The sequence below is a fragment of the Perognathus longimembris genome, chromosome 6 (assembly GCF_023159225.1).
Source record: "Perognathus longimembris pacificus isolate PPM17 chromosome 6, ASM2315922v1, whole genome shotgun sequence".
Lineage (NCBI taxonomy): Eukaryota > Metazoa > Chordata > Mammalia > Rodentia > Heteromyidae > Perognathus > Perognathus longimembris.
Genome location: NC_063166.1, coordinates 56,769,405 through 56,795,228, shown reverse-complemented (window position 1 = coordinate 56,795,228; position 25,824 = coordinate 56,769,405). Strand labels below are relative to the sequence as shown.

The window sequence follows — 25,824 nt, the reverse complement described above, 5'->3', positions numbered from 1 at the left end:
AGAGTTACAAGCTCATAGATTTACTCATGGAGGAGCCTGAGCTAGGTGCATATTCTCTCTCTCTCTTTCTCTCTCTCTCCTTCACCTTTTTTTCCATGTTGGGCCTGGGCCTTGAACTCAGGACCTGGGCACTAGCTTTTCTTGCTTGGTCTGGCTTCCAACCATAACCCTTAGATCTCAGTCTACCTAGTAGCCATGATAACAGGTATGAGCCACTGGCCCCTGGCTTTTTTCTTTTTAAAATATCATCTCTCAGAAGTTGTGCAAGGAAGTTTCAATTCAACATGGCAGTTTATAAGTATCTGCATTGATATGCTTTCAAGGCTGTTTTTGTTCCTCACCTCAAGAATACTACCCTCCCTGGGCACTGGTGGCTTATGCCCATAATCCCAGCTGCTCAGGAGACTGAGATCTGAGGATGCCAGCTCAGGCAGGAAAGTCCATGAGACTCTTATCTCCAATTAATCACCAGAAAACCAGAAGAGGTGCTGTGGCTCAAGTGGTAGAACACTAGCCTTGAGCAAAAAAATCACAGGGGCAGCACAGGCCCTGAGTTCAAGCCCCACAGCTGACAGAAAGGAAAAGAAGAAAAGAAAAAAAGACTACCTCCAATTTCCACCAAATGCATGTTGAGTTGCTACTATGAATGAGGTCTACAGACCTGTCCTGCTATGTGCTGAATTCAATGAGTGGGTATCATTCTTAGGTGCTTTCTCTTCCTCCTTTTTTCCCTTCTTTCTTTTCCCTCCTTTCTTTTCCTCCCCACTCTGTCTTGTGTGTGTGTGTGTGTGTGTGTGTGTGTGTGTGTGTGTGTGTGTGTGTGTGTGTATACTTAGGGCCTTGTGTATATTGGGCAAAGAGCTCAGTCTTTGAGCTATATATCCTCAGCTTATTAGATCTTTAAGAAATGAAAAGTATTGATGAAGTTAAATATGTACCTTTCCTATAAATGCCATCGCATTTGCACTCCCGGCCTTTGCTGCCTTTAAGAAATAGTATAATGCTTTCTAGAGAGAAAGAGAAACAGTATTATTGCCAATCACAAGTTAATTATACAAAATGGCTTTTGATTCAAACTTTATTCTTGCAATCTGCCTTCAAAAATATCTATGAAATGCCCACTTTGTTCATGGCATGATTCTAAGTGCTATTTAAACCATAAACCTGAAGAGTGGGAGTGTCTGTATATATACAGATCACATATTTAAGTTTAGAATGTGAAGACTTATTTCTCACAATTGGGCATGCAATATAGACACGTGCATTTTTAGAAAGACATGAGTCCTGGTTTCAGAGCTAAATAATCCATTATTTTGAAAAACTGGGTTTCTCTCTTAACACTGTGTATTTACTTTTACTAGAGTTAGCAGAGTCCCTAATGTTTATGTAGCAGAGTAAGACCAAACACACCTGACTGCTTGCAGATAATTTTTTCTAAATGACATAGGAGTTGGACAAAACCTCTATTCTCATCTCATTTATAACATAAAGTGAAACGTTCAGTCTAGAATATCTAAGAGCTAACTTTGTTTCTTGCTGCTACATTGTCTAGGCTTCACCCTTATCTTCTAGAAAATCCCTTAGAAACTACATGGAGTAATAAAATAGGGATCAACTCCAGGAATGCTACTTGGAAAGACTTTCCAAAGTTACACTTTAGGACAGGACTCTTTTTTTTTTTTTTTAAGTCTAAGCTAGGTTGATTGAAGAGGATTTACTGCCTACAGAGAAAATAAAGTATAAGATCATTCATATGGAAATTCATTGGCCTCTAATTTGAAAGCCACTTCCTTGTTACTGAGGTGAGGCTATCTTATGAACATAAAATGACGTTCAGGCTGAATTTCATTATGCCATGCATCTATCTGTCTCTTCCAATCTTCATTTTTCTATTCAAAACCTGGATGAATCTGCTGTATGCTTCGTTGTATGTTAGATATTGTAGGTGATTCATAAATGAACAAGAAGATGGTTCCTTACATTCTCTGACTATTGTGCTGAAAAGAAGGAATATATGTTGATAGCTATAAGATTGCAGGTGATAGGATAAAAGGAATAGCAAAAAGAGAAGCATATTGATTAACAGAATAGAAATTATGCCCAGTTTTCTATTAAGCATTCATATGAAAGTTTTATTTTCTAATCCTCTCAGTGTCACCATCTTTGTAATTATCTGATCTTGTTTAATGACACTCAGAGGCATGCAACCAATACCAGAGTCCCAGAAGCTTCCTGATTGTAGTTCTCATATTCTTTACACTCTGTGTCCCTGGTGTAAAGAGGTAGGCTAAAGTAACAGTCCTCATAAATGACAGAGATGAGTCATCAATAACAGAGATCATTGCAAATCAGGACAGTATCACAAGCAAGGGAACAGAGATGGGAATTTCAAAGCTGTGTCCAGGAAACTGAAATTAGTTTAGTGTCACCAAAACAGAATATCCAAAAGCTACGATGCAAAAAAGAAGAGCATTAGCTTTGAAAACTAGTCTAAGGAGTTTTATTTTAGTTGGAAGGAAACAGAAGTTGTTGCAGTTTTATGAGCATTAGAGTCTTGAAGCTAAGACGTCTAGAATATTCTAAGTTTTAATTGAATAGGAGAAAGTTAAGCAGTGTATGATTTGCCAACTTAGAGAACACTAATATGGCAAATAAAAATACTCCTTCTGAATGCCTTTCCCATTTACATACTCAGGGTAGTATTGCTGTAGACTCTTAAATATCTCTGTGAGCCAGGGCTGAATATGCCCCTAGGGAAGTGTGGTATTTATGCAGCTCGTGTTATGGGCAGGGTTTGTTTTAATCACTCAGATTCTTTTTCTCTGTGATTTCAGGACACTGTCCCATCCCTGTCATAGCAGTCATCCACTGGTTTATGAGATTCCTGTGAATTCTCTCTACATTAGCAGAGTTAAATGCTTAATGTTAATTGTCCATACAATATTTCAAGAATGAGTGAATGAATGGATGAATGCTTATGAATCAAGCAAGTGAGCTGGATGTCAATCTTTATTGGACCCTTCAGCTCAGATATTGTAGTTATTAAGAGTAAAGATAAGCACCCATCCATCTTTCATGTATTTGCAGCACTGTTATTCACAAATTCTAAGATATATATATATATATATTTCCTCTCTGTCCATCTCTCTCTCTCTTTCTCTGTCTCTGTCTCTGTCTGTCTCTCTCTCTCTGTCTCTCTCTCTCTTATTTGTGCCCATCCTGGGGCTTGAACTCAAAGCCTGGGTGCTGTCCCCAAACTTTTTTGCTCAAGGCTAGAGCTCTATCATTTGAGCCACAGCTCTACTCCTGCTTTTTTTCTGGCTAATTGAAGATAAAATTTTCACAGACTTTCCTGCCCAGGCTGGCTCTGAACAATGATCCTCAGATCTCAGACTCCTGAGTAGCGTGCCATAAGCCACGGGTACCTAGATTCCCCTATTTCACTTTAAGCAGGATACTTCTTACTACCAATGACATACTATAATGTAAGTTTGTATTCACACTTTTTTTTCTTTCTCAGTAGAACCTTAAATAAAAGTTTATCTTAATAATTGATAGTGTCTTAGGATGAGAGGTAGCATGTCCCAGGCATCATGTTAGGAAAGTTTTTATTAGTTTAATTCCTCTTTTCTCTCTCTTCCTCCTCTACTCTCTCTCTCTTTCTCTCTCTAATGAATATGGTTTTTCATTGCTCTATGAAAATCCCAGTTTTATCAGTTTCCCCTAGAATGAAATGCCAAGAAAATGTATTATTCTATAAACACTTATGAGCACATCTTTTATCCCAGGCTCTGTAAATCATCCTGAAAAAAGGATGAGATTAGCTCTTTCACTTTAGTGGGTGGCAGCACAGATAAAACAGTTGTATTTATATATTTGATTTTATTTCTCTTCTTCTGTCAGGTGTAGTTTAATTCTGCTTCATCCACCTTAATAAAGCAGTTGTCTTTATATATTTGATATTATTCCTCTGCCAGGTTTAGTTTAGTTCTGCTTTATCCACTTTAATATTATGTACCCAAATAGCCTGCTCTTTCCTAATCCAACTCATTCTGAGCCTGGATATATTTAGAAATGCAAATTAAATGAAAATGTATGTGTGCAGAGGAATTCAAGATAATGTAATCAGGAAAGCACATACAATACTTTTCAGTAATTAAGGACTTAGTCAAGGAGTGGGTAAAAATGTTGCGTGTAATGGCAACGCATGAGAAAGATTAATTCAACCAAACAGTGAGGAGAAGAGAAAAAGGCCAAGTAGTTATTTTCAGGTATTTTGGCATTTAATTTGCTGTGCAATGAATTGCATCTTCACATTTCACTTTTTAAAATTTTCAGTTGGTCATGTGATAAATTTATTTCAGTTGTAAATTTCATTATATCCCTGCAAGATTCCCTGTAACCGGCAAGTCACCCATGATTCTGGTATTTTACTATTAGTCTGATGACTAATAGGATGTTTATAGTGACTATTTCTAAAATTCCCTTTTAATGGTGAACTCCAAAGTTAAGAATACAACATGGCAGAATAGACCTACATTGAATTGCTATGATTGTGCACTATTGGCGATTCTTACATGATTAGATAACATTGTCATGGAGTTATCACATCTTAAAAGAGCCTTATTTCTTTAGTTTTTTTTTTTTTTTGCCAGTCCTAGTGCTTGGACTCAGGGCCTGAGCACTGTCTTTGGCTTTTTTTTGCTCAATGCTAGCACTCTACCACTTGAGCCACAGTACTACTTCTGGCCATTTTCTGTATATGTGGTGCTGGGGAATTGAACCCAGGGCTTCATGTATACAAGGCAAGCACTCTTGCCACTAGGCCATATCCCCAGCCCATAAAAGCCTTATTTCTTTGGTGGACTGAACAGCTTGCAAGTGATGCAAGTGATGGTTTTCTGGCTAAAAAGCAATATATAATTATTTACCTTGCTAGCATACAATCATTCAAAGACTATTACTGAGAATCTGTGATGTACCAGGTGCATGTAAATAAGACATGTAGTAATGAGCATGACAGCCCAGTTGTAGGTGTGATAGGATAAATGATAGAAGATTAGAATTGATGGAGAAAATCCTCCCGGAGGAGGTAAGACCTGAAGGATGAAAGCTAGATCTGGATCATTTCCTTTCATTTTCACTTGCCCCTATGTATCTGTCCTGCCAGTGCCAGATAATTCCGGTGTAAGAAAGCTATGGTAACTTGTAAAAATGACCTTAGTAGCCTGCTACTCTGTCCACAGAGAGCAATCCACTACTTCATCTCTTCATTCTTCCTGGCCTGTGAAAATTTTTGGCCAAACAAGGTGACAGAAGTGACTTCAAGTTCTCAGCTGAACCTCAAGAGACTCCCATTCTTGTGCTTTTAGAACTTTTGATTGCCATGTGTAATGCTAGGGCTGCTTGGATGGAGGTTAAGAGGTGCCACAATCATCCTACCTGTCATAGATGATGCTATCACCAAGGCCATCACAAACTAGATTGCCCTGGCAAATGTTCCAGTTATGTGCACATGAATGAGCAAACCTATCTAAGCCTAGTTCAGCCTGGTCCAGACCCTGTTCAGCAGAGCCTTCCCAGAATTGTTGACATGCCCAAACCAATTCAAGTGGTTTTTGTTCCAGGTCATCTAAGCTTGGAAGTGGTTAGTTGTGTAGACTAAGCTAAGGAAAGGAATTTTGTAAATATATGAAGCTGTTTAATGTGCTTTTAATTGCATTGAAAAGAATCTCGGCTCTGGAGGCATGGCTCAAGTGATCAATACAACATCTGTGAGTGGAAAATAATTCTGTTCTGTGATCTAGCCAAATGGGACTGGAGTTATTGCCCAGGATGCTTCGCAGAAACTTCCCAGATGGACTTTTATTCAGCTGACCTTGAAGGGAGGGGAATATTTGAGGCCTGTGGGTTAGGGGTGTTCTTCTAACCTAACCATACCCTTACAGTGTGTGGGAGTAGTTATGTTTCAGTGTGGGTTCCTGCCCCAATGGTTCCTTAGAAGTTCCTCTGATTTGGTACTTGAAGACAGGTAAGAAAGTTCTCCACTTGGTGAATTTCCTTCTTCTTCAGAAGCAAAAAAGCAGATCTCACCAGGGAAGCAGTGATGGGCTGTCCTTGGCAACACTTCTACCTCTCCCTTGTTTCCTTTGTCACTGCTCCCAGCCTCCCTCCCTCTCCATTTTCCTCTCCACCCTCCATGACTGAATTTTGAGACTTACTTACATAGTAATCTTGATCTAGACCTTTCCTCCCAATAAGATGTAATTGTCCAAGAGATACCTAGGAATGATGATTAAAAAATAAAGCGATTAAAAATAATTTCAGTACAGTATTAATTTAAATAAAGAAAGCTAATGATTAACTTGGTGTTGAGTTAACTATAGCATGTTGATTCAGTTTGATGCAGTTGGTGGATTTTGAAGGGAAAAAAAGCTGGAATCTGGGCATGGGTGGCTCATGTCTGTAATCCCAGCTACTCAGGAGGCCTGAAATCTGAGGATCGAGGTTTGAAGCCAGCCTGGGCAGAAAAGTCTGTGAAACTCTTATCTCCATTTAAACACACACACACACACACACACACACACACACACACACACACACACACACACACACACACAGGCTGGAAGTCGACCTGTGGCTTAAGTGGTACAATAGTAGCCTTGAGCACAAAAGCTTAGGGACAGTGCCCAGGCCCAGAGGCTCAGAGTTCAAATGCCAGGATCAGACCCCACTCCCCCCTCCCCCCCCAAAAAAAAAGCTGAGAAACATTCCTGAGTACGTCTTTCATTAGAAAATTGGCTGCTATTGGCCATAGGGCTTCCTCTGTAGTAGGAAGTTGGTTGATGGGTTTAGAGCAATCATGGTCATATGAACCTAGGGGACTTAGCTCTTGGCTTGGTCAGAAAAATACTGTCCCATTTCCAAAGATAGAATATTTGTAGATCCTTGTATGATTTCATGTGTGTCAAAGCCAATATTGGATAATGCTTTTCCCCCTCATTATAACTAAAACCTAGGATTTTTAAGAATACATTTTTAAAGGAAGAAATGAAAAAAAAAAAACATTCTTGCTATAGCAACTGATTCTCCAATAGGCAAGTAGCAGGGGACAAAACAGAAATAGGGCAAAGAGGAGACAGTGGCTTTTCCCTTTCTCATTCAACTTGAGGGCATTGTTAATCCCTTCAGGATTTAGACAGAACTAACTCCCTTGTAATTGGCATGTTCTAAGAATTCAGACTCTTCTGAATACATTACTTGTATCTGAACATCTCCTCTTTCTGCCAAAAATTTATAGTATTGGTATATGTCCCAATCCAAAATCTCACTGTTAGAACTCAAATTTTCAGGCCTCTCAGTGAGTCTCACTTTTTCCACGGGAATACCTTCACTTTTTTCCAATTTGTCTGCAACTGTGAATAGAAACAAGCCAGGAAATAGTTAGAAAACATAACCTGAAAGAGATAACAGTCAACTTAGAGAAAACAGTTTAGCTTATTCTCCTAAAATGGTGGTAAAATGTGGTTGCTTGACAGGGAAAACCCATAGGAAATAGAAATTTGATGATTTTTTTATTCTTTAAAAAGTTCAAGAAATCTAGCTATGCTTTTCAATCTATATAAATATTATCAATGTGTATTGAACTCTTCTGAAAATATTGGTCAAGAAATCTCAAGGAAAGAGATTTTTGAAATAGTTGATTTCATCTATGCTGACCTTTTCTGGGACTGATAATACAGTATAAGAAAAATAATTGTTCCTTAGTTATTGCTTATTGATAGTCTGGAAATAAATATGAAGACAAACATCTAGAATATAACAAACTATGTGCTTTAAAATATTATACATAGTAATTCCAGTTTCATTAAGTATATGAAATGATCCAGTTATTTATACATAGCATCTTAAATTCCAAAGTAGTTTATTTTTTCCCTTTTCTCTGATTCCAATAGTTACAAAGATATGGGCTTTACATTATTCACTCCTTGGAAGATTTTTATTTTAAAACTCTATTATAGAATCTGCTTCTGAAATGTTACATACAAGTTTGAAAGTGATTCTAGGCAAGACTGGGGGCAAAGCTCAAGTGATAAAGTGCTCTCAGTTTTTAAAAGAAAAAGAGAGAGAGAGAGAAAGAAAGCAAAGCAAAGGAAAAGAAGGAGGGAGGGAGAGTAGAGAAGAAATGAGGGAAGGAATGAAAGAGAGAAAGAAGAGAGGATTAGAATCATGCTGTGTGTTTTGTAGACAAAGGATAGGTAGTTGAATAGTAATTGCTTGAATTGTACTTGAATGAGGTGTTAGATATTTCCAATGTATATGTCTTTGTTCATTTTAGTGAGTACTTTTTTTTTTTAACCAGTCCTGGGCTTGAACTCAGTGCCTGAGCACTGTCCTTGAGCTTCTTTTTGCTCAAGGCTAGCACACTACTACTAGAGCCAGAGCATCACTTCTGGATTTTTCTCTTTATATAGTGCTGAGGAATCAAACCCAGGGCTTCATGCATTCTAGGCAGGCGCTCTACGACTAAGCCACATTAACTGCCCCCCATTAAGTACTTTTAACAGCAATTTTACTTCTTAAATATTAGGTTTGGAGCAAATGCTTAATGTTTATTGGTGCTTCACTTAAATTTTTTATTTAAGCAATGAACATCACAAATTCTTGCAAAACAGAAATGTTTAGAGGTAGATAGATGATTATTAAAAATAAAAGATGCATACAATCATTTCTGAAGTCTTAGGAAACTAAAACACTACATTGATTAAAAGAAATGTATTAGCAGATGCTAAGAAGTTTAAGTGTTTTCATAAATTTATGTTGACTAGTGTTGATTGTTTAATTCTGAGTTTTTTCTTTTCTTTTGTTTTGGTTTGGTTTTTCCAGTGCTAGTGAATCCAACTCAGAATTTTGTGTTAGATAAGTGCTCTACCATTGTGATACAGCCCCAACCATGTGTCTGTTTCCCTTAAATTATGAGGATTACTCACTATAATCTGCTACTTTCTTGTAATGATTTAGTGCAACTTCACAATTTTGTAGAACATTGATTCCTGACAAATACCTGTAGCCCTAAAACATAAGAATACATGTTCTGAATATTAAGATAATATTGTATTCATAATATTTTTACTTGACCCAAGAATATTTAATTTACAAACCAGAATCATCTGGGACATCATGCTTCCTCCAGCACTTCCAAAGGTATAATATATCAATGCCTAAAGGAAAAAGTAAAGCAAAATTGTATTGTTTAACAAATTTGGAACTCAAGTCACTCCTACTCTAGCAATGAATCTTGAGCTACTTCATAATAAATTTAAAATTTCTCTTTTAAAATGGTTGCTATTTATCAGGAATGCCATTTATTAAGACTGTGGAATCTTTAATAAGGGAATTGTGCATGTTATTTCCATTCATTTTATTGTCATAAAATCCCTAGAAAGTAGATACTATCTGCCTTCAATTACGAATGTAAAAGATGAGACTTTAAGAAACTTCTAGTAGAAAAATGTTAAATTTCTCTGTTGATTGGATGCTTCTATCACAATAAAGTAACTCTCGTAAACAATAGATTCTGCCTAGGCATGGTGGTATGTGTCAGTAATCTTAACACTTGGGAGGCTGGGACAAGAGGATTATATGTTTGAGGCTAGCCTGTTTTACCTTGTGAGATCTTGTCTCAAAACAAAAACAGTAACAACAAAAGAATACATTTGATTCAACCTCCTTTAAATAAATCAGTTTTATCCCCCCAAAGGATAATAAAATTGACCTTACCTTGGCTTGATCATATTCCATTCCTATTCCATAAGAAGACAAAAATCCTAAAGCCTAAAGCACAAATGAAAATATAAAGATAGATAGGTCAATTGGCTCACAATTCTTACCTATGATAGATAAGGAATATTTGAAAGGTTTGCTCCATGTTAATTTGTATTGTTAATTTATTTTTTAAGCTGTAACAAAATTCTTTTGTTAAAGCTGTAAAAATTTGGGAAAGATCATAATGGTGGAAGTGATATATATATAGATATGCTAATTCTCACTGTACTTGAGAATAAATAATAATAAAACATTTTCAAACAGTGGTCATGTGTTTTACTTTCTTTTTTTTTTTTTTTTGGCCAGTCGTGGGCCTTGGACTCAGGGCCTGAGCACTGTCCCTGGCTTCTTCCCGCTCAAGGCTAGCACTCTGCCACTTGAGCCACAGCGCCGCTTCTGGCCGTTTTCTGTATATGTGGTGCTGGGGAATCGAACCTAGGGCCTCGTGTATCCGAGGCAGGCACTCTTGCCACTAGGCTATATCCCCAGCCCGTGTTTTACTTTCTTAGAATTTTTTTTTTAACCTTAAATAGCTTACAAATTACATTTGAGTATTTGTATTCAATTTTTTTTCTTAGTGAAATAGGATTGGTACAAAATATTCAAGCAGTAAGAAATATATTGAATAAAATATTAAAGTCTGATCCCTAAGCAAGTTGAAAGAATAGAAAGCCCCAGAGTGTATCCCCCACCCACACAGAGCCACAATATATCATCTGAAAAGTTTTCATAAGACCTCCAGGAACCAGTTAAGTTGTAGTACATTAGAGTGAAGCACCAAGCTGAAAACAGAGGTAATGAAGTCTAGGTAGAGGGTTGCCAACTTCTGATAGTTATAGTTTCACCTGTGATTTCTCAGCTTCATGATGGTGAGAAAGCAACATGTGTTCAGTAGACACTGAACATTAACTCTTAAATTTTCAGGTTTTCCTTGGTTAGTGACATGGGATTCAGCAATTTCTCAGGATGCTGGGCAGTGGCATCAAGTTACAGGTCCCCAGTTAGGCAATGAAATCACAAGGTAAACAAACAACCAACACTCTATGTGTCCTGTGTTGCAGATTTACAATGTTTGGTAAGTCTATTAAATAGATTTGTTTGTTACCATTTGATGTGTTTATTGGGACATAATATCTCACATTTATTCTCCCAGCACATTTTTACTGTGAGCTATTCTCAGTTCCAGAGACTATGTAGTCCTTAGGCTTATGCCCGGCCCGTGCATTCCACAACTGTCCATTACTATTACCACTCTCCACTTACCAGTATCATGCTCACATTTTAATTTCTTCATCTGATTCATGAAAATCCTACAGGAGACACTGACAAATGTCTAAAATCAATATGCACTCAATATGGGATGATAATACAATCACCTCAAAAATGGGTAAATTTAAAAAAGTTTTAGTTATAATTTTGAAAGGCAAAACCCCTCTTTGTTTCTGTCTTTGTGACTCTCTGCATCTCTGTCTGAATCTCTCTTTATGATAATGAAGATTAAACTCAGGGCCTTGAGCATGTCCAAATGAGCTTTCATCTGAGCAGTACCCCCAGCTGCAGCACCACAAAACAAAGCTGATGCTTTCAAATATTTTTCTATGGCAACTGATAAGGTATGTCCTTGAGTCAAAGCTCTAAATACACACAAACACACCAACACACACACATCATTTTTTGTTGCTTGCATAGGGTCTTTTGCTACCTGCCTGGGTTAGCCTCAACGGGCAATCTTATCTCCAGTAGCTGTGATTGGAGATGTATACCACAATGCTGGGCCTGTGTTACTTTTTAAATTAGGAAACTGCAGAGTTCTGTTTCCAAAAGAATAATATCTCTAACATATTTATAAGTACAGTTCATACACCAAAAATTAAAAAAACCCAAAACCTGCCATTCTGAAAAGTCCTCTTTGTCAAGTTTCCCTATTTAAAGAACTTACCATAAAGATTGTTTTATAAATTGAAGATATCTGAATTCTGATATGCCTCTAGCCCTTGTAATGTATATTTAAAATGATTAAATTGGCTCATTTTAAGCATCTCTCTAGCCAATTTTAGATTTTTTTTAAATTTTCTTGCAACTCCTGGCAGTTTTTTTTTTTTTTTTGCATCTGCTCAATTTAGACTCTAGTTCACTGATGCAGAAACTTTGACAGTAAACAAATACCCTGACCTTCATGTAAGAAAATGAAGGTGCAATTCTATTCAGTTTAGGCTTGTATTTTAGGGCAACTTACAACCAAGAGTATCATTGTGCACAGCCTAGCTTACTCTTTGGTCTGATCCTCCTGGAAAAATACGTGTGCTCATAAGTTATGAAGAGGCTTGTATGGGAATTAAATCAACATCCTGTGACAGTCAAGGGGAGTGTTTCTGTATAAATCTCACTCCAAAGAGTAAGGCCAAAAAAAAATTGATTTTTATCAGCCTTGAATAATCAAAGGTCAGGCTTCCTTTCTCTTTAGCATAAAAATAACACTGAGTGACTTTGAGTTAATTCTCAGGGGAGGGGGAGTTTGACTTTCCTTCATTATTGTTATTTCTCTTAATTCTGCTTAAAGCATGCCTGGGCACTCGAAGAAGTCCAAAAGATGCCATGGGCTGTCATGTGGTAAAATATAGTGATGGTTGTCAGCACAAACCTTTACACTTGTGCATTGCCACCTAACAACTTCTTCTTTTTTTTTTTTTCAGGACTTAGTCTTTTTCTGTGATAAGAATGAGATAAAACAAAAATGGATTATAGCAAGATTACATTTAAATCCAGTAAAGAGAAACACGGTGAGTTGAAAGAGAAACTACATAATAGTGATGACATCAGTTACACTTTTGATGGTTTTTAAAGGTCGACCTCTGCTAATTGGATTGTTTGTAAGACTCAAAAACTGAACTCAACCCTTTTGGCATGTTTTTTTTGAGGAAGTGCTATAGTTGCTGGGAGTTGTTTGGGAAGAGGTAAGTCTAAAGGATATTTTATTGTACTTCAAGGTAAATTATTCAGGTTCCATAATAACAATTTAAAAATTAAATATTTCTTTCGCTTTTTTGTGTAAAGGATTATTAAGGGAGAAAGAAAGATGAAGCAATTTTCCTTTAATTATTGTATAAGGCTTGAAAGCTCCTGTGATCATTACTTTTAGTTCAAATTGCATTCTAAAGAAAAGCGTGAAGCAACTCTAATGAGCAACTCAGACACTGTCTGTACTCTGAATACAAAAAAGCACCAGTATCAAGAAGTGCTTTACACAGATGACTAGACTGATCAAAGTGATTATTAAGTTAATACTAAAAATAATATTTTTCACTAGTAGCATTGAAGGAAGGAGGTCGGGTCTGCCCAGCGCCATATTGCCTGCATGGTGAATGGTAGGCTCTGGCATCTTGTCTTCATGCTGGGGGAAGGTGAAGCCAATCCTCCCACCATGAATCCCTGGAGGCAGGGGCAGACACTTGGCTGATAGGTTAGTGGACCTGTCAGTCCAGTACCTGGGACTGGGAGCTTCCTGTGACCCTGCCCCATGACCTGAGCCTATTTAGACCTGGAACAGCTCTGGCACTATTACACCCTGCCACATGTCTCTGTGTTCCTGTCCTGTTTCCTGTCTCCTGGCTCATCTCCTGTCACCATGCCATCCCAATTCAGCTCTCCATTGGAGCTGAATTGGTTTGTTGGTATTGTTTTTGTTCTTTCTTTCCTCTCTGGCCTGTTTCCTAGCAGTGTTAAGTGTATTTTATGGGCTGCAGGCCTTAATAACAATTGGCTGCCTGCAGGCTGCTAACGCTCCACTAAAGACTCTAAGATTTAATCTTTCAAAATGTGGCTTCTTCATTTTATCAACTTATAACAGCATAGTGCTAATAATTATAGTCCTTCCATTATTCACATCTCCATAATTTGATTTTGCATATAAAAGAAGAATGTGTATAATCTTTGTGAGACAGAATTATTCTAGAAACATGAAGCACAATAATACATGGAGTTAAGGGATTCAAATCAAGGGATTCAAATAGGGAAAGAAGAAGCTATTTGCAGATGACATGATCCTAGCTAAAAAAACAAACAAAAACAAAACAATACACACACACACAAATAAACCCCTAAGTATTCTACCAAGAATCCTTCGTAGATCAGCTAGTTACCAGTAGCTCATACCCGTAATCCTAGCTACTCAGGAAGCCGAGATCTGAGGATCATAGTGGGAAGCCAACCTTACAAGAAAATCTGTGAGACTCTTATCTCCAACTAACCACCAAAAAACTGGAAGTAAACCTGTGGCTCAAGAGCTAGAATGATAGAATTCAGGAATAAAGCTTAGGAACAGTATCTAGGCTATGACTTCAAGTCCCTGAACTGGCACAAGAAAAAAAGAAAAAAGAAAACTCCCACATTTGATAAACACATTTGATAGCAGAATAAAAAAGCAACATATAAAAAGAAGTAGCTTTTCTACACAACAACAATGAACAAGCCAAGGGAAAAATCAAGAAAATTAGGGCTGGGAATATGGCCTAGTGGTAAAGTGCTTGCCTCGTATACATGAAGCCCTGGGTTTTATTCCTCAGAACCACACATATAGAAAAAGCCAGAAGTGGCGCTGTGGCTCAAGTGGTAGAGTGCTAGCCTTGAGCAAAAAGAAGCCAGAGACAGTGCTCAGTCGCTGAGTTCAAGCCTCAGGACTGGCAAAAAAAAAAAAAAAAGAAAAAGAAAATTCCAGTGTTGGAGATACGATTTGGTTGGTAGAGCACTAGTCAATGGAGTGTCAGATATAGAGTTTGACTCCTACTGTTGGACCAAAAAGAAAAAAGAAAAGAATTCTATTCACAATAAAAAATATGCTGATAGAAAAGTAATACATACCCATGGATAGAAAAAGTACATTTAGAGAAAAAAGAACAACAGAAAACTTTTTTTCTTTTGTCAGTCCTGGGCCTTTGACTCAAGGCCTGAGCACTGTCCCTGGCTCCCTGGCGGCTCCTCCTCCTCCTCCTCCCCCTCCCCCTCCCTTCTTCTTTCTTCTTTCAAACCCACAGTGCCACTTGTGGCCTTTTCTGTTTATGTGGTACTGAGTAATTGAACCCAGGGCTTCATGCACGCTAGACAAGCACTCTTACCACTAAGCCACCTTCCCAGCCCCTATTATTTTCTTTTTTTAAAAGTAGTTTTCTGGGGGCTGGGAATATGGCTTAGTGGTAGCGTGCTTTCCTTGCATGCATGAAGCCCTGGGTTCAATTCCTCAGCACCATATAACTGGAAAATGCTGGAAGTGGTGCTATGGCTCAAGTGGTAGAGTGCTAGCCTTGAGCAAAAGAAGCTCAGGGACAATCCCCAGGCCCTGAGTTCAAGACCCAGCACTGGCAAAAAAAAAAAAAAAAGAAAAGAAAAGAAAAGAAAAGAAGAAAGCTAAGTGCAGGTGGCCCATGCCTGTAGGGAAATTCAGTTTAGATTTTCCTAAAGGTTGTAAAATATAATTGGTTCATTTTTTGATTCTTTTTGTAGGACTCTACCTTGAACTACACACCTAGATCCTTTTTTTTTTTTTTTTTTTTTTGCCAGTCCTGGGGCTTGGACTCAGGGCCTGAGCACTGTCTCTGGCTTCTTCTTGCTCAAGGCTAGCACTCTGCCCCTTGAGCCACAGCGCCACTTCTGGCCATTTTCTGTATATGTGGTGCTGGGGAATTGAACCCAGGGCCTCATGTATACGAGACAAGCACTCTTGCCACTAGGCCATATCCCCAGCCCCCTAGATCCTTTCTTGATCTTTAAGGCAAATAAAGTTTAATTCTACTTTCCTGCTTGGCAAATTTCTTATTGATAAGTTTATCTACATGAAGAAAAGAATGAATTTCTTATTCTCAATTTTCCCTCCTAAATGACAACTAGCAAAACAGAAAAGTTACAACTGAACTACCTATATCCACCGTGATAAGAACAATATCTTACAGGACATCTTCCAGGTTATGAGAGCTTAAAATCTCATTTCCTACCATTTCATTGAAGGCGACTCTAATAATAATTATTATTACAGACTGTGTGAAAATCATCTTCCTGGGCTATTTTCATAATGTTCATTGCTTTTGTTGCCCTACACAAAATTTTCTTCAGTTTATTTGGAGTTTTGCTACATAAATCATTCAAGGTATATGAAAAATAATTAGGCCTCTTTCCCTCCATCTAGATTCCCTTTGAACAGTATAAAATTGCATTCCTCCTCTCATGCTTTCAAGGACACTTTATGAATTGAATTGTGGCATTGTTTTTCTTTGTTCAGTTGTATTCTTACTAGATTTCTGACATTCCAGAATCTTCTCTAATGCATCAGTACTTGTTTTTTTGCGTGCATGTGTGCCTGCTCTTGGGGGTAGCTCTCTACCATTTGAGCCAAAGCTCCACTTCTGGCTTTTTGGTGGTTAATTGGAGATAAAATAGCCTGGGCTGGCTTTGAACTGTGATCCTCAGATCTCAGCTTCCAGAGTAGCTAGGATTCAAGGTGTGGGCCACTAATACCTGGCTGTCATTACTTCTGAATTTTTCCCTCCCCACTTTAGAGATGTTCAGTATCCTCAGTATCTGCCCAACCCTGCAACTTTCTCTTATTCTATCTCATTTTTCTGGCTTCTTTAGTTACATTACTGTTGTAATATTGTCCTTATACTTTCTAACAGTCCCAGGAGGATCCCTGTATTAGGCTAGCACAAATACAAGGAGAAGGAAAGTGGTCACCTAGCCAACACTATTAAATGTGAATCAATGTGGCCTGTGGCCAACCTGGTCTCAGGAATTAGCCATTGAACTAAATACTGTTTGTAGCATAAAATCTCCTTAACTATGTTTTTAATATAAAGAACTCAATCAATTGTAAGAGGAGTTGATATTACAAACATATTTTTTGTAGTGATCACAGGGATAATAGTAGAAATTAGATGAATCCAGCTGTAGAGCTGGAACAGGGTAATTGAGGCTTCTGATGGTAGACTTATGTTTGCTATATCATAGAGAGCTTGAGAAGAATATTTAAAAAAATTTTTTTTTTTACAATTTTATACATTAGGCCATGGGTACATTTCTTGTACTATTTGTTACCTCCTCCCTCATTCCCCCCTCCCCCCTCCCCCTTTTCTTCTCCCTTCATGAGTTGTTCAGTTGGATTACACAAAATGCTTTTGCAAGTATTGCTTTTGGAGTCCTTTGTCTTTTCATCCTTTGTCTCTCGATTTTGATATTCCCTTTCACTTCCCTAGTTTTAATACCAGTATATACAGTATCCAGGGTATTGAGAAGAATCTTGAGTGAGGAATGAGGACATCCAGGATGATCAGGGAGGGCAGAGGATGGCTTAGGCTAAGGGTTGTTGTTTTTTAATCATCAAATATAATGTTGCAGTGTTTCAATAAACAGTGTGGCTGAATTTTGCATAGCACATCAATGTTAGTCATTTGGATGATAAATTTGTTCTTACCTACATTCTGTCTTCTGGTCTCCTGCAAACAAGACACACACATACTACACAGATAACATTGTTGTTTTTGTTTTTGTTTTTGTTTTTGCCAGTCCTGGGGCTGGAACTCAGGGCCTGAGCACTGTCCCTGGCTTCTTTTTGCTCAAGGCTAGCACTCTGCCACTTGACCCACAGCGCTACTTCCAGCCTTTTCTATATATGTGGTGCTGAGGAATCGAACCCAGGGCTTCATGTATAGGAGGCAAGCACTTTACCACTAGGCCATATTCCCAGCCACATTGTTTTTATAGATAAAAGAAAATGAAATGCAGAAAGGACAAGTCAAACCAGATAAGGTGGCAAAAGCCTGAAATCCTAGCTATGCAGAAGGCATATGTAGAAAGAGCAAAGTGTGTACCGGGCATTCACCCTGCATTCTGCATAAAATTGAATGGTGTCAAGGATTCAGGGGTCTCAAATGACTGAGGTGGATTGGAGAATAGTTCTGTTCTGAAAGGTCACCCATCAGTTTAGAACAAGGTCAGGGCTTCTGCTGCATTATCGACCAGACATTACTATGACTATGTACAGAGGACCACATTACCACAGCCTATCTAGTTCTGGGGTCTGCAGTAGTGTGGGAACACTATTGTTCAGCTTCTTTTTATATGTTATTGTTTTGTTATTTCAGGATGGAGCTATTTAAGGTTCTGTTTTCTTTCAAAACTCACGTTTTGGGCTCTGTATGATCCTTCTTTAGCCAGGGACTCATATAATTGGATAGCTGCTGTTATGTTTTGCATGCCAAAATTTCCAAATAGCAAAGCATCAGCCATTTTCTCCATAGCTTTCAAATTTCCCATGTCAGCTGCTTTGGCAAAAAGCATGTAGGCTCTGTTTCAAGAATATAATGTCAGAAGGGTGATTCACAAAAATGAAATTTTCTGCTCCTTGCTTTATGTGACTTCTTTCTTACAAGTAGAACTCTGTTGTCACGATGAAGTCTATTACACCCCTAGATTAGTTGATTTATTTTATCTCTAGATAAATCTAAGATTATAATTTCAAATACATCTAACAAATAATGAAGCTACTAATAAGGAGAACTACATAAGATATACATCCTTAAGCTTATATGGTAAGTAAAGTAAAAACTCAAAGCACTCATCCTAAAATAGCAAATTCCTCCATGGTCATCTCTATTATTTATAGGTATTTGTTTTGTAAAATGGTTCCTGAAAATATAAGAATACTCAAATTTTTAATGTTGCATATGGAAGTTTATCTCATGCAACAATGACACTTATATTCCAAAATAATTTCTTTTTTTCTTTTTTTTTTGGCCAGTCCTGGGCCTTGGACTCAGGGCCTGAGCACTGTCCCTGGATTCCTTTTGCTCAAGGCTAGCACTCTGCCGCTTGAGCCACAGCGTCACTTCTGGCCATTTTCTGTATATGTGGTGCTGGGGAATCGAACCCAGGGCCTCATGTATACGAGGGAAGCTCTCTTGCCACTAGGCCATATCCCCAGCCCCCAAAATAATTTCTTAAAGCAAAACTTATTCTTCAATACAGCAAAGCTAAGTTACTTGGAAAGTCAACACCCAAACAAACATTTACTGGGTAGGACTCTACAGTTTTATTGTTTGGGGTCATATTCTGGCTCCATCACTTAATACTTGGAAAATTTTGGTCAGGTTTCTTAACCTCTTTGTGCCTCCTTCAGCTATGAAATTGGGATAACAGGATACTCTGTAGGGTTGCTGTAAAGATTTATTGAGATAAGCTTGGCATAATGCCTGGTAAGAGTAAACCCTCAATAAATGTAACTATTACTATTAGAACTATTACATTGACCCTAAAGTTTTATAACATAATGATTTCTTCTTAATTAGGTGGTAAATGGTGTGAAATTCTAGTGGTTGAAAATATAGATATTATAAGATTGCCTGATACTGCGTTTTCTGAGCTTCAGTCCAAAATCACCTGGACTTTGTGTGTATAACAAGTAGTGATGAAGAATCTCATAAGGTCAAACTGTGTTAGAGACAGAGAGCACTTTGGAGATGTACTTTTACTTTTATAACTTCCTTTTTTTTCTTAGTATCAAGTCTAGAGAGCATTAACCTCTAGTCATATCTTTGACTCAAATATAAGAAAATGTACATGCACTCCCTCCCACACCATTGCTTCCCATAAGAATGATCAGGCAACTTAATTATATGCACAGAGTGCCTGCAGTTGTATTAAAAGAAGCTGTGCTTTGGACAAAGACTGGTGTAGAACAAGCTGGGCCAGAAAGCCCTCAAAGAGCCACCCAGATAGGTAGAAGAGGTCAGCATGTCAAAATAGAGGATGGGTATTCTAGTGGTAAAGGTAGGAAACCAGAGCTAGGAGGGCAAGAAAGAAATTCTCCATGGACAAAGCAAGCTTACCATCTGTAGCATAGGGAAAACAAGGAAGAAGGTCTCCACAAAACTGTCTGACACCTAGGATAGGCAGCAGAAGGATAGGTTGACATTGGGATCCAAATCCACTTGAATGGCTTTTATCATAAGGCTTGCTGCTGCAACTATCTAGCCTGCAGGGATAAGAAGGCTCCAGCATGGATCAGGATGTAGAAATCAGATATGCATTGTAGAGACAGCTGTAGTCTATCTCCTGTGTCCAAGAACAGCATCAGGCTACAAAGCCAAAGCTATATAGGTGTGTTGATGTCTGTGGACACAGTTAGGTACCTGGCTTCCCAGTCAGGAAAGTGCAAAGTGATACAATGGATACTACAAATAGGACAAGTTCCTTCTGGTTTGGCAAGATTAAGATCTAGATGCAATCCCCAAGAGGGAAAATGTGGAAGGAACTAGACAACAGTGCTAAATCTGGACAGTAATATTCAGTTAGCTATCTGTATCATCACCAAAGGAATTGGCTGTTAAGTGGGTACTGGAGGGAGAAGGGTTGAAATATTCTTCCAAAACAGATCACTATAACTTGCGGTGAATCAGCAGCATATCTTAAAACCTTCTTTGCTGATGTGGAATAATTGTATATGAAGGACCAACTCTGGCTGTCCCTGAGATTTCCTAACTCCCTCAGACAAACTTGTGTGTGTCTTGACAAATGCTCACATGGTAGATTTTTTTGTGTGTGTGTTTTGTTTGTTTGTGTTTTTCATTTCCGGGAGTTGAACTCAAAGCCTTGAGCTAGCCAGGCAAGCACTTGATATTTTAGCGACACTTCTAGCCAATATGTATATTTTTAATAACACTGACTTTTTCAATGATGATTGAACAAATGATTGAAAGAGTCCAGCATGTGGATAAGCTAAAACGACTAGTGCTGTTTCCATGGGAAGGCATAAAGCATGCAGTAGGATAGAGGAATCAAGAGGAAAGAAATGATTTTCTTCTAGTCAGCAAGGTCTGCATTGATTTTCTCTTCACCTTCCTGAATCCTGAATGACAATAGAGGTGACTGGCTTAAGGAGAACACAGGCTATTCTGACAACATGAGGAATTTGCCCAGTTTTCTCACAAACTCTCAGGATGTCTTGTAATCAGCAAATTTGGTTTTAGTTCTCCACTGCTATTAATTTGAAAGGATCAGGTGACTCAGGCATTAGATATCCTCTACCCATAAATGAATCACTACCTCTGTGTAAACCAGTTACTCTTCTGTCACTTGAGTAAGGACTAGGCTAGGACAATCTGGACAAGAATAGGCAAGAATGAAGTTCTTAAAATTAATGGTTGGTTTGATGTTAGGACTGGGTTTTATTCCAGCCTATCCTTTAAGCAAAGAAGGGTGCCTTTCAAGGCTAAATGAACCATTAAGCAAGACTAATAATTCCCTGTTTTAACTTATCTACTAAGTGAGTTCCTTAGTAAGAGAAACTCCATATTAGGATAGTTTGTATTTTGGGGGGTCAGAGTTTTACCCTGTCCTTATCATGACAACCATCAGGGATGGTTGTGCTGGGAGTGTTTCCTTTGTTCTTCTTGCAAAGAATTTATGATTCACCTTCTCCTAGGGAAATGAACAACTTGCTCATCTCCCTCTTCTGGTCACTTTGGAAGAATTACAGAATCTTTCTACCTCTCCATTTCCTCATTTGTTGGGGGGATAATAATCTGTTTCACAGGAGCATGGTGAATACTGATGAATATCGAACATGTAAAAGTACTTAGAAAAATAAGCGCCACAAAGTAGCTGCTTGATCAGTAGAAACTGATCATAGTCGGTAGAAAGTGATCATGAGCAATCCTCATTTTCTGTCCTCCTGCACTTTCCTCAAAGGCTTCAGGTTTCGAGACCTTTACGAAGACATGGGCAGCCAAGAGGAAGAATGGGTGTGGAGTACCACAGCTTTTTTACCTCCCAACTGTATATCTGTGATCTTTTCACCTTTAAAACATTAGCTTTCTGTTCCCCATTTTTTAAATAGGATTGGTGAAGTACTTCTTGCCTCATAAGATTCATCTGGAGAGAAAATAGAATCGCATAAATGAAAGAGCTTTGAAAATCCTAAGGTACTGTATCAATACTCAGGAAGAATAAAACATGCAAAACTAGCAACTGCTCTAGTTCAAATAACACATATTATTTCATTTGAAATATCTAATTAATTAAAGCCAAAATAGTATTTTGGCTTGAATACTCATGAGGATCAGTACCTTAATTCTCCATTGCACTTCAAGGGACCCCAAATAATCCTCCTGTTTTGGGTGATACTTTTTGAGATTCTTTAAACACCTGTTTAATCCTTCTAAAAGCAAAACTTATGAGAAAATAAGCTTATTTGTTATTCTAATGATAAGCTAGGTTTTAGAATGTCCTTTCTTTTAAACATGGAATATTAACTGGGCTACTTACTCTGCTTTTTGCTTCTGGCTTTTAGAGTCCTGGAGAATCTTGATGCCCATATTAAATAGTTTGTCTCCTTGATCGGTAAAATTCTTCTCTGCTTGTTTTTTTACTATATGTGGACAAACAAGGAAAAGTAAAACAATATTACTTCTTTGCTTTACTTAAAAAAAAACAGCAAAACAATGGCTTGGCATTCTTCTTTTGAGTTTGCTTTCATGCTTGGGCCCTGTCCTTTAGCTTTTCCACTCAAGGTTGGTACCTTATCACTTGAGGCATACACCTCTACTTGTGACATTTTGCTAGTAAATTCAGATAAGACTCAGACTTTCCTATCCAGGTGCTTTGTACCATGATCCTCACATCTCTGCCTCTTGAATAGCTGGGAATATAGGCATGAGCCACCAGCACATGGAAAGTTTTATTTATTTTTAAATATTTTACATTTCAAAAAGTTCACTTAGCATGATTCTCTAACTCAAGGGCATTGGTAGGACAAAAAAAGAGAAGCTGCCTAAAAACGTAACTTTTTATTTTGTGAAAGGATCTAGACAGCGGGAAAAAGATTTTTCTGATGACAGGAGGGAGGGTGGTGTTCACAGGTTATGTAAGGTTCTGCAAGCAGGAAGCTGGGGATATCTGGGTCCTATCTATTCGAGGCAGAATCTTAGGCACCAGATCCTCAGCTCTTTGTCATCAATACCTCCCTTGGCTAAGGATGACCTAAAATAAACCTCAGAGCCATGATATATAGTTGGAGAGAACACAAGGACTGGGCAACAAGCATTTCGAAGATGACCTCGGATTGTGCACCTAGAAGTAGAGGACAAAAATCTCCTCGAAGCCAGGCCAGAAGCTCATGTCTGTAATCCTAGCTACTCAGGATGCTGAGATCTGAGGATTGCAGTTCAAAGCCAACTTAGGGTAGGAAAAGTGGTGAGATTCGATCTCCAGTTAACCACCAGAAAACTGAAAGCGATGCTGTGGTTCAAATTGGTAGAGTGCTAGCCTTGAGCTGAAGAGCTCAGGGACAGTGCCCAGGCCCAGAGTTCAAGCCCCACAACCAACCAAAAATAAAAAAAAAAATCTCCTTGAAATTCTTCTCTCCCTAGTCTTCTCCCCATCATTTCTAAGGCCTTGAGGGAGTATGCAACAGACTGAATCATAACTTGCCTTGTAAAGTGAGGGCTGGGGAGTCATTTTATGGGACTTAAGGAAAATAAAATGTAATCTTACTCACTACAGTAATATATCAGAAACATTTCTACAGCACTTCATAATTTTTAGATCATTGTTGCCAGTTCATAAACTGGAAAAGCAAGAGAAGAGTCAAATTTGCTACTCCTCCCCACACTTCAACAAACACACACAGAGCCTTTCACAACATCCAGTGCCTAGTCAAGTTCTTTTCAACAGCAGTGAAATCTCTGATTAGCAAGACAGCACCAGATACCGTTTCAAAAAAAGGGCATTGGGATTTGATGCCTCATTAACAAGATCACAAAGAACTTTTAAGTGGCTCTTACTTTTCTTCTTCCTGACAAGCTATCAGAGCTGTCTCATTTCATTTTTTTAAATGCATTTTTATTGTCAACATGAAGGTGTTGTACAGAGGGGTTACCATTTCATAAGTCAGGTAATGAAGATTTTTTTTTTCTTTTCCGACAATTTCATCTTTTCCTTTACTTGCCCGTTTCCCCCTCCTATCTCTGTCCACGATTCACAGAGCTCATTTTCCCAATAGTGTACACTGAATAACGTGACTGCATTTGTTCATTCTTCCTCCCTCCCTTTCTGTACCTTCCCTTAACCTACCTAAAAAAAAAAGCAAAATCCAACACCACAATCATTTCATTTTTAATTAACAAAATCAACTTAAAAGCCAGTTGAAAATTATTTTGAATGCTTCACCTTATTTAAGCAATTTAGAAATACCTGACATTTCAGCATATAATTTTTGCTCTGAGTTATATATTATCTATTCTCATGATTAAAATGTGAGGAAAAATGGGAAAAATCTACTAATCTGTGTATGGAATGACAATTGCTCTCATTAACATGCTTTCAAAACATAAGAATAAATTTTGAAAGCTTGACTCTGCATGCACATAAATATAAAATGGTTTACCACTGCAAATTTTTACCCATGGCTTTTGCTTTTATTTGTAATTCTCTTTTGGCTCCCAAAATGTATTGAACTATACAAATTTTATCCCTAGAAAAGGATTCAATTATGAAATAACATTATCTTGATGATGCTTTCATTTTCTTCTTGTGTTTTGAAACTTCAGGGATGGAGAGTGAGGAAATGTTTTGAGGAGACCATTCTGGACTTGATATGAGGTAGTTACGGTGGCTGGAGAGACTAATTCAGCCTCATGTGACCACTCAAAGATAAGATACTGAAACCATAGATTCTGACCCCACGCCCAAAAGCTATGAGTTGAGTCTGACTACTGATCCCTAAGGTGCCAAATATAGAGATATGATGAAGGTCAGAGAATGAAGATACATTACATGGCATTCATTGAAAGATAGTTCTTCAATACATCTTTGGCAATCTTCAAATGTCTTAAAGAGGAGAGTGGGAGACACAGATATTGACCTTTGGGTAAATAGGAAGAGCTAGTGTGAGAAGAAATGCATACTTAAAACAGTCCTAGAGACATGTATGTGTAAGTAGCTGACAGTCCATTGTCTAGGACTGGGCAGGCGAGGCCTTGTTACAATAAGAGTCAATGACATCAGGTGATCTGCTGCCTCCTGGCTTGGCTTCTAAAACAGTTGCAAAGTAACAGAGGCATGGAGAGCAAGTAGGAAGGAAGACTAGATGTCATTGTTAGGAGAAGGAGAATAAATGGAGTGGCAGGAAGTTGGCTCTCATTGCAGACAGTTATTTCACAGTTCAAAAGTCATGTTGGGGGCTGTGAATATGGCCTCGTGGCAAGAGTGCCTGCCTTGTATACATGAAGCCCTGGGTTTGATTCCCTAGCACCACATATACAGGAAACGGTCAGAAGTGGCGCTGTGGCTCAAGTGGCAGAGTGCTAGCCTTGAGAAAAAAAAAAAAAAGTTATGTTGGTGAGAAAGCTCCAGATGAGACATGGAGACAAAGAGGATTGTAATTGTCATGGTCTAGGATATAAGGAAAAATCTTCAATAGGCTGTTTCATATCCTGGGTGGCTGGTGGGAGCCACCTTGGTAGTCATTCACTAATTTATGTAGGGGACATAATAGTCCGTACCTTGTGATTATAGGAAGAGGCATGTTTTTTATTGCAATCCACTTGAAAGGTGTAACTTCTGAACCCCTAGCTTTGCTATGTTCTTCTTCTTCTTCTTCCTTTTTTTTTTGGTCATGACCTTTATTTCCTACTCCCCTTTATGTTTAGCTACAAAATCTAAAATTTAACATTCAAAGTAAAACTACTCTCTAAAACAATTAGAAAGATGAGAAGACAAAAAAATAAATTGATTTTTTCAACCTCAAGTTAAATATATTTACATCAGGAAGTACCTAAAGGATCATTGAGAAATCAAAGAATTGATAGTTGGGTCAGTAGCTCACACTTACAATCCTGTAAAAGTTGTGTTAAAAGCTGTTTCTGGTAGGCCCATGAATTAACTAAAAGCAGGATAAATTCCGGGACACCCAGCCTCCATTTTCTATCTGTGTCTAGTCTGAGCTGTTCACTTACACAG

At 38.1% G+C, this 25,824-nt stretch overlaps 1 protein-coding gene across 2 annotated transcripts in view; it reads right to left on the bottom strand.

The window, feature by feature from the left end:
- Sel1l2 (SEL1L2 adaptor subunit of ERAD E3 ligase) overlaps positions 1 to 25,824 on the bottom strand; it is an 84,934-nt gene that overhangs the window by 24,244 nt on the left and 34,866 nt on the right. The window contains exons 4-11 of one of the 2 annotated variants that reach the window (XM_048348779.1): positions 22,132 to 22,234; positions 17,992 to 18,154; positions 9,781 to 9,834; positions 9,162 to 9,221; positions 8,991 to 9,072; positions 7,261 to 7,415; positions 6,226 to 6,282; positions 939 to 1,007 (exon numbers count right to left, since the gene is read on the bottom strand). In XM_048348779.1, the coding sequence (XP_048204736.1) occupies positions 939 to 1,007; positions 6,226 to 6,282; positions 7,261 to 7,415; positions 8,991 to 9,072; positions 9,162 to 9,221; positions 9,781 to 9,834; positions 17,992 to 18,154; positions 22,132 to 22,234 (743 nt within the window). Of the gene's footprint in view, positions 1 to 938; positions 1,008 to 6,225; positions 6,283 to 7,260; positions 7,416 to 8,990; positions 9,073 to 9,161; positions 9,222 to 9,780; positions 9,835 to 17,991; positions 18,155 to 22,131; positions 22,235 to 25,824 lie in introns of those variants that run through there. The other variant, XM_048348780.1, reaches the window with a different exon arrangement.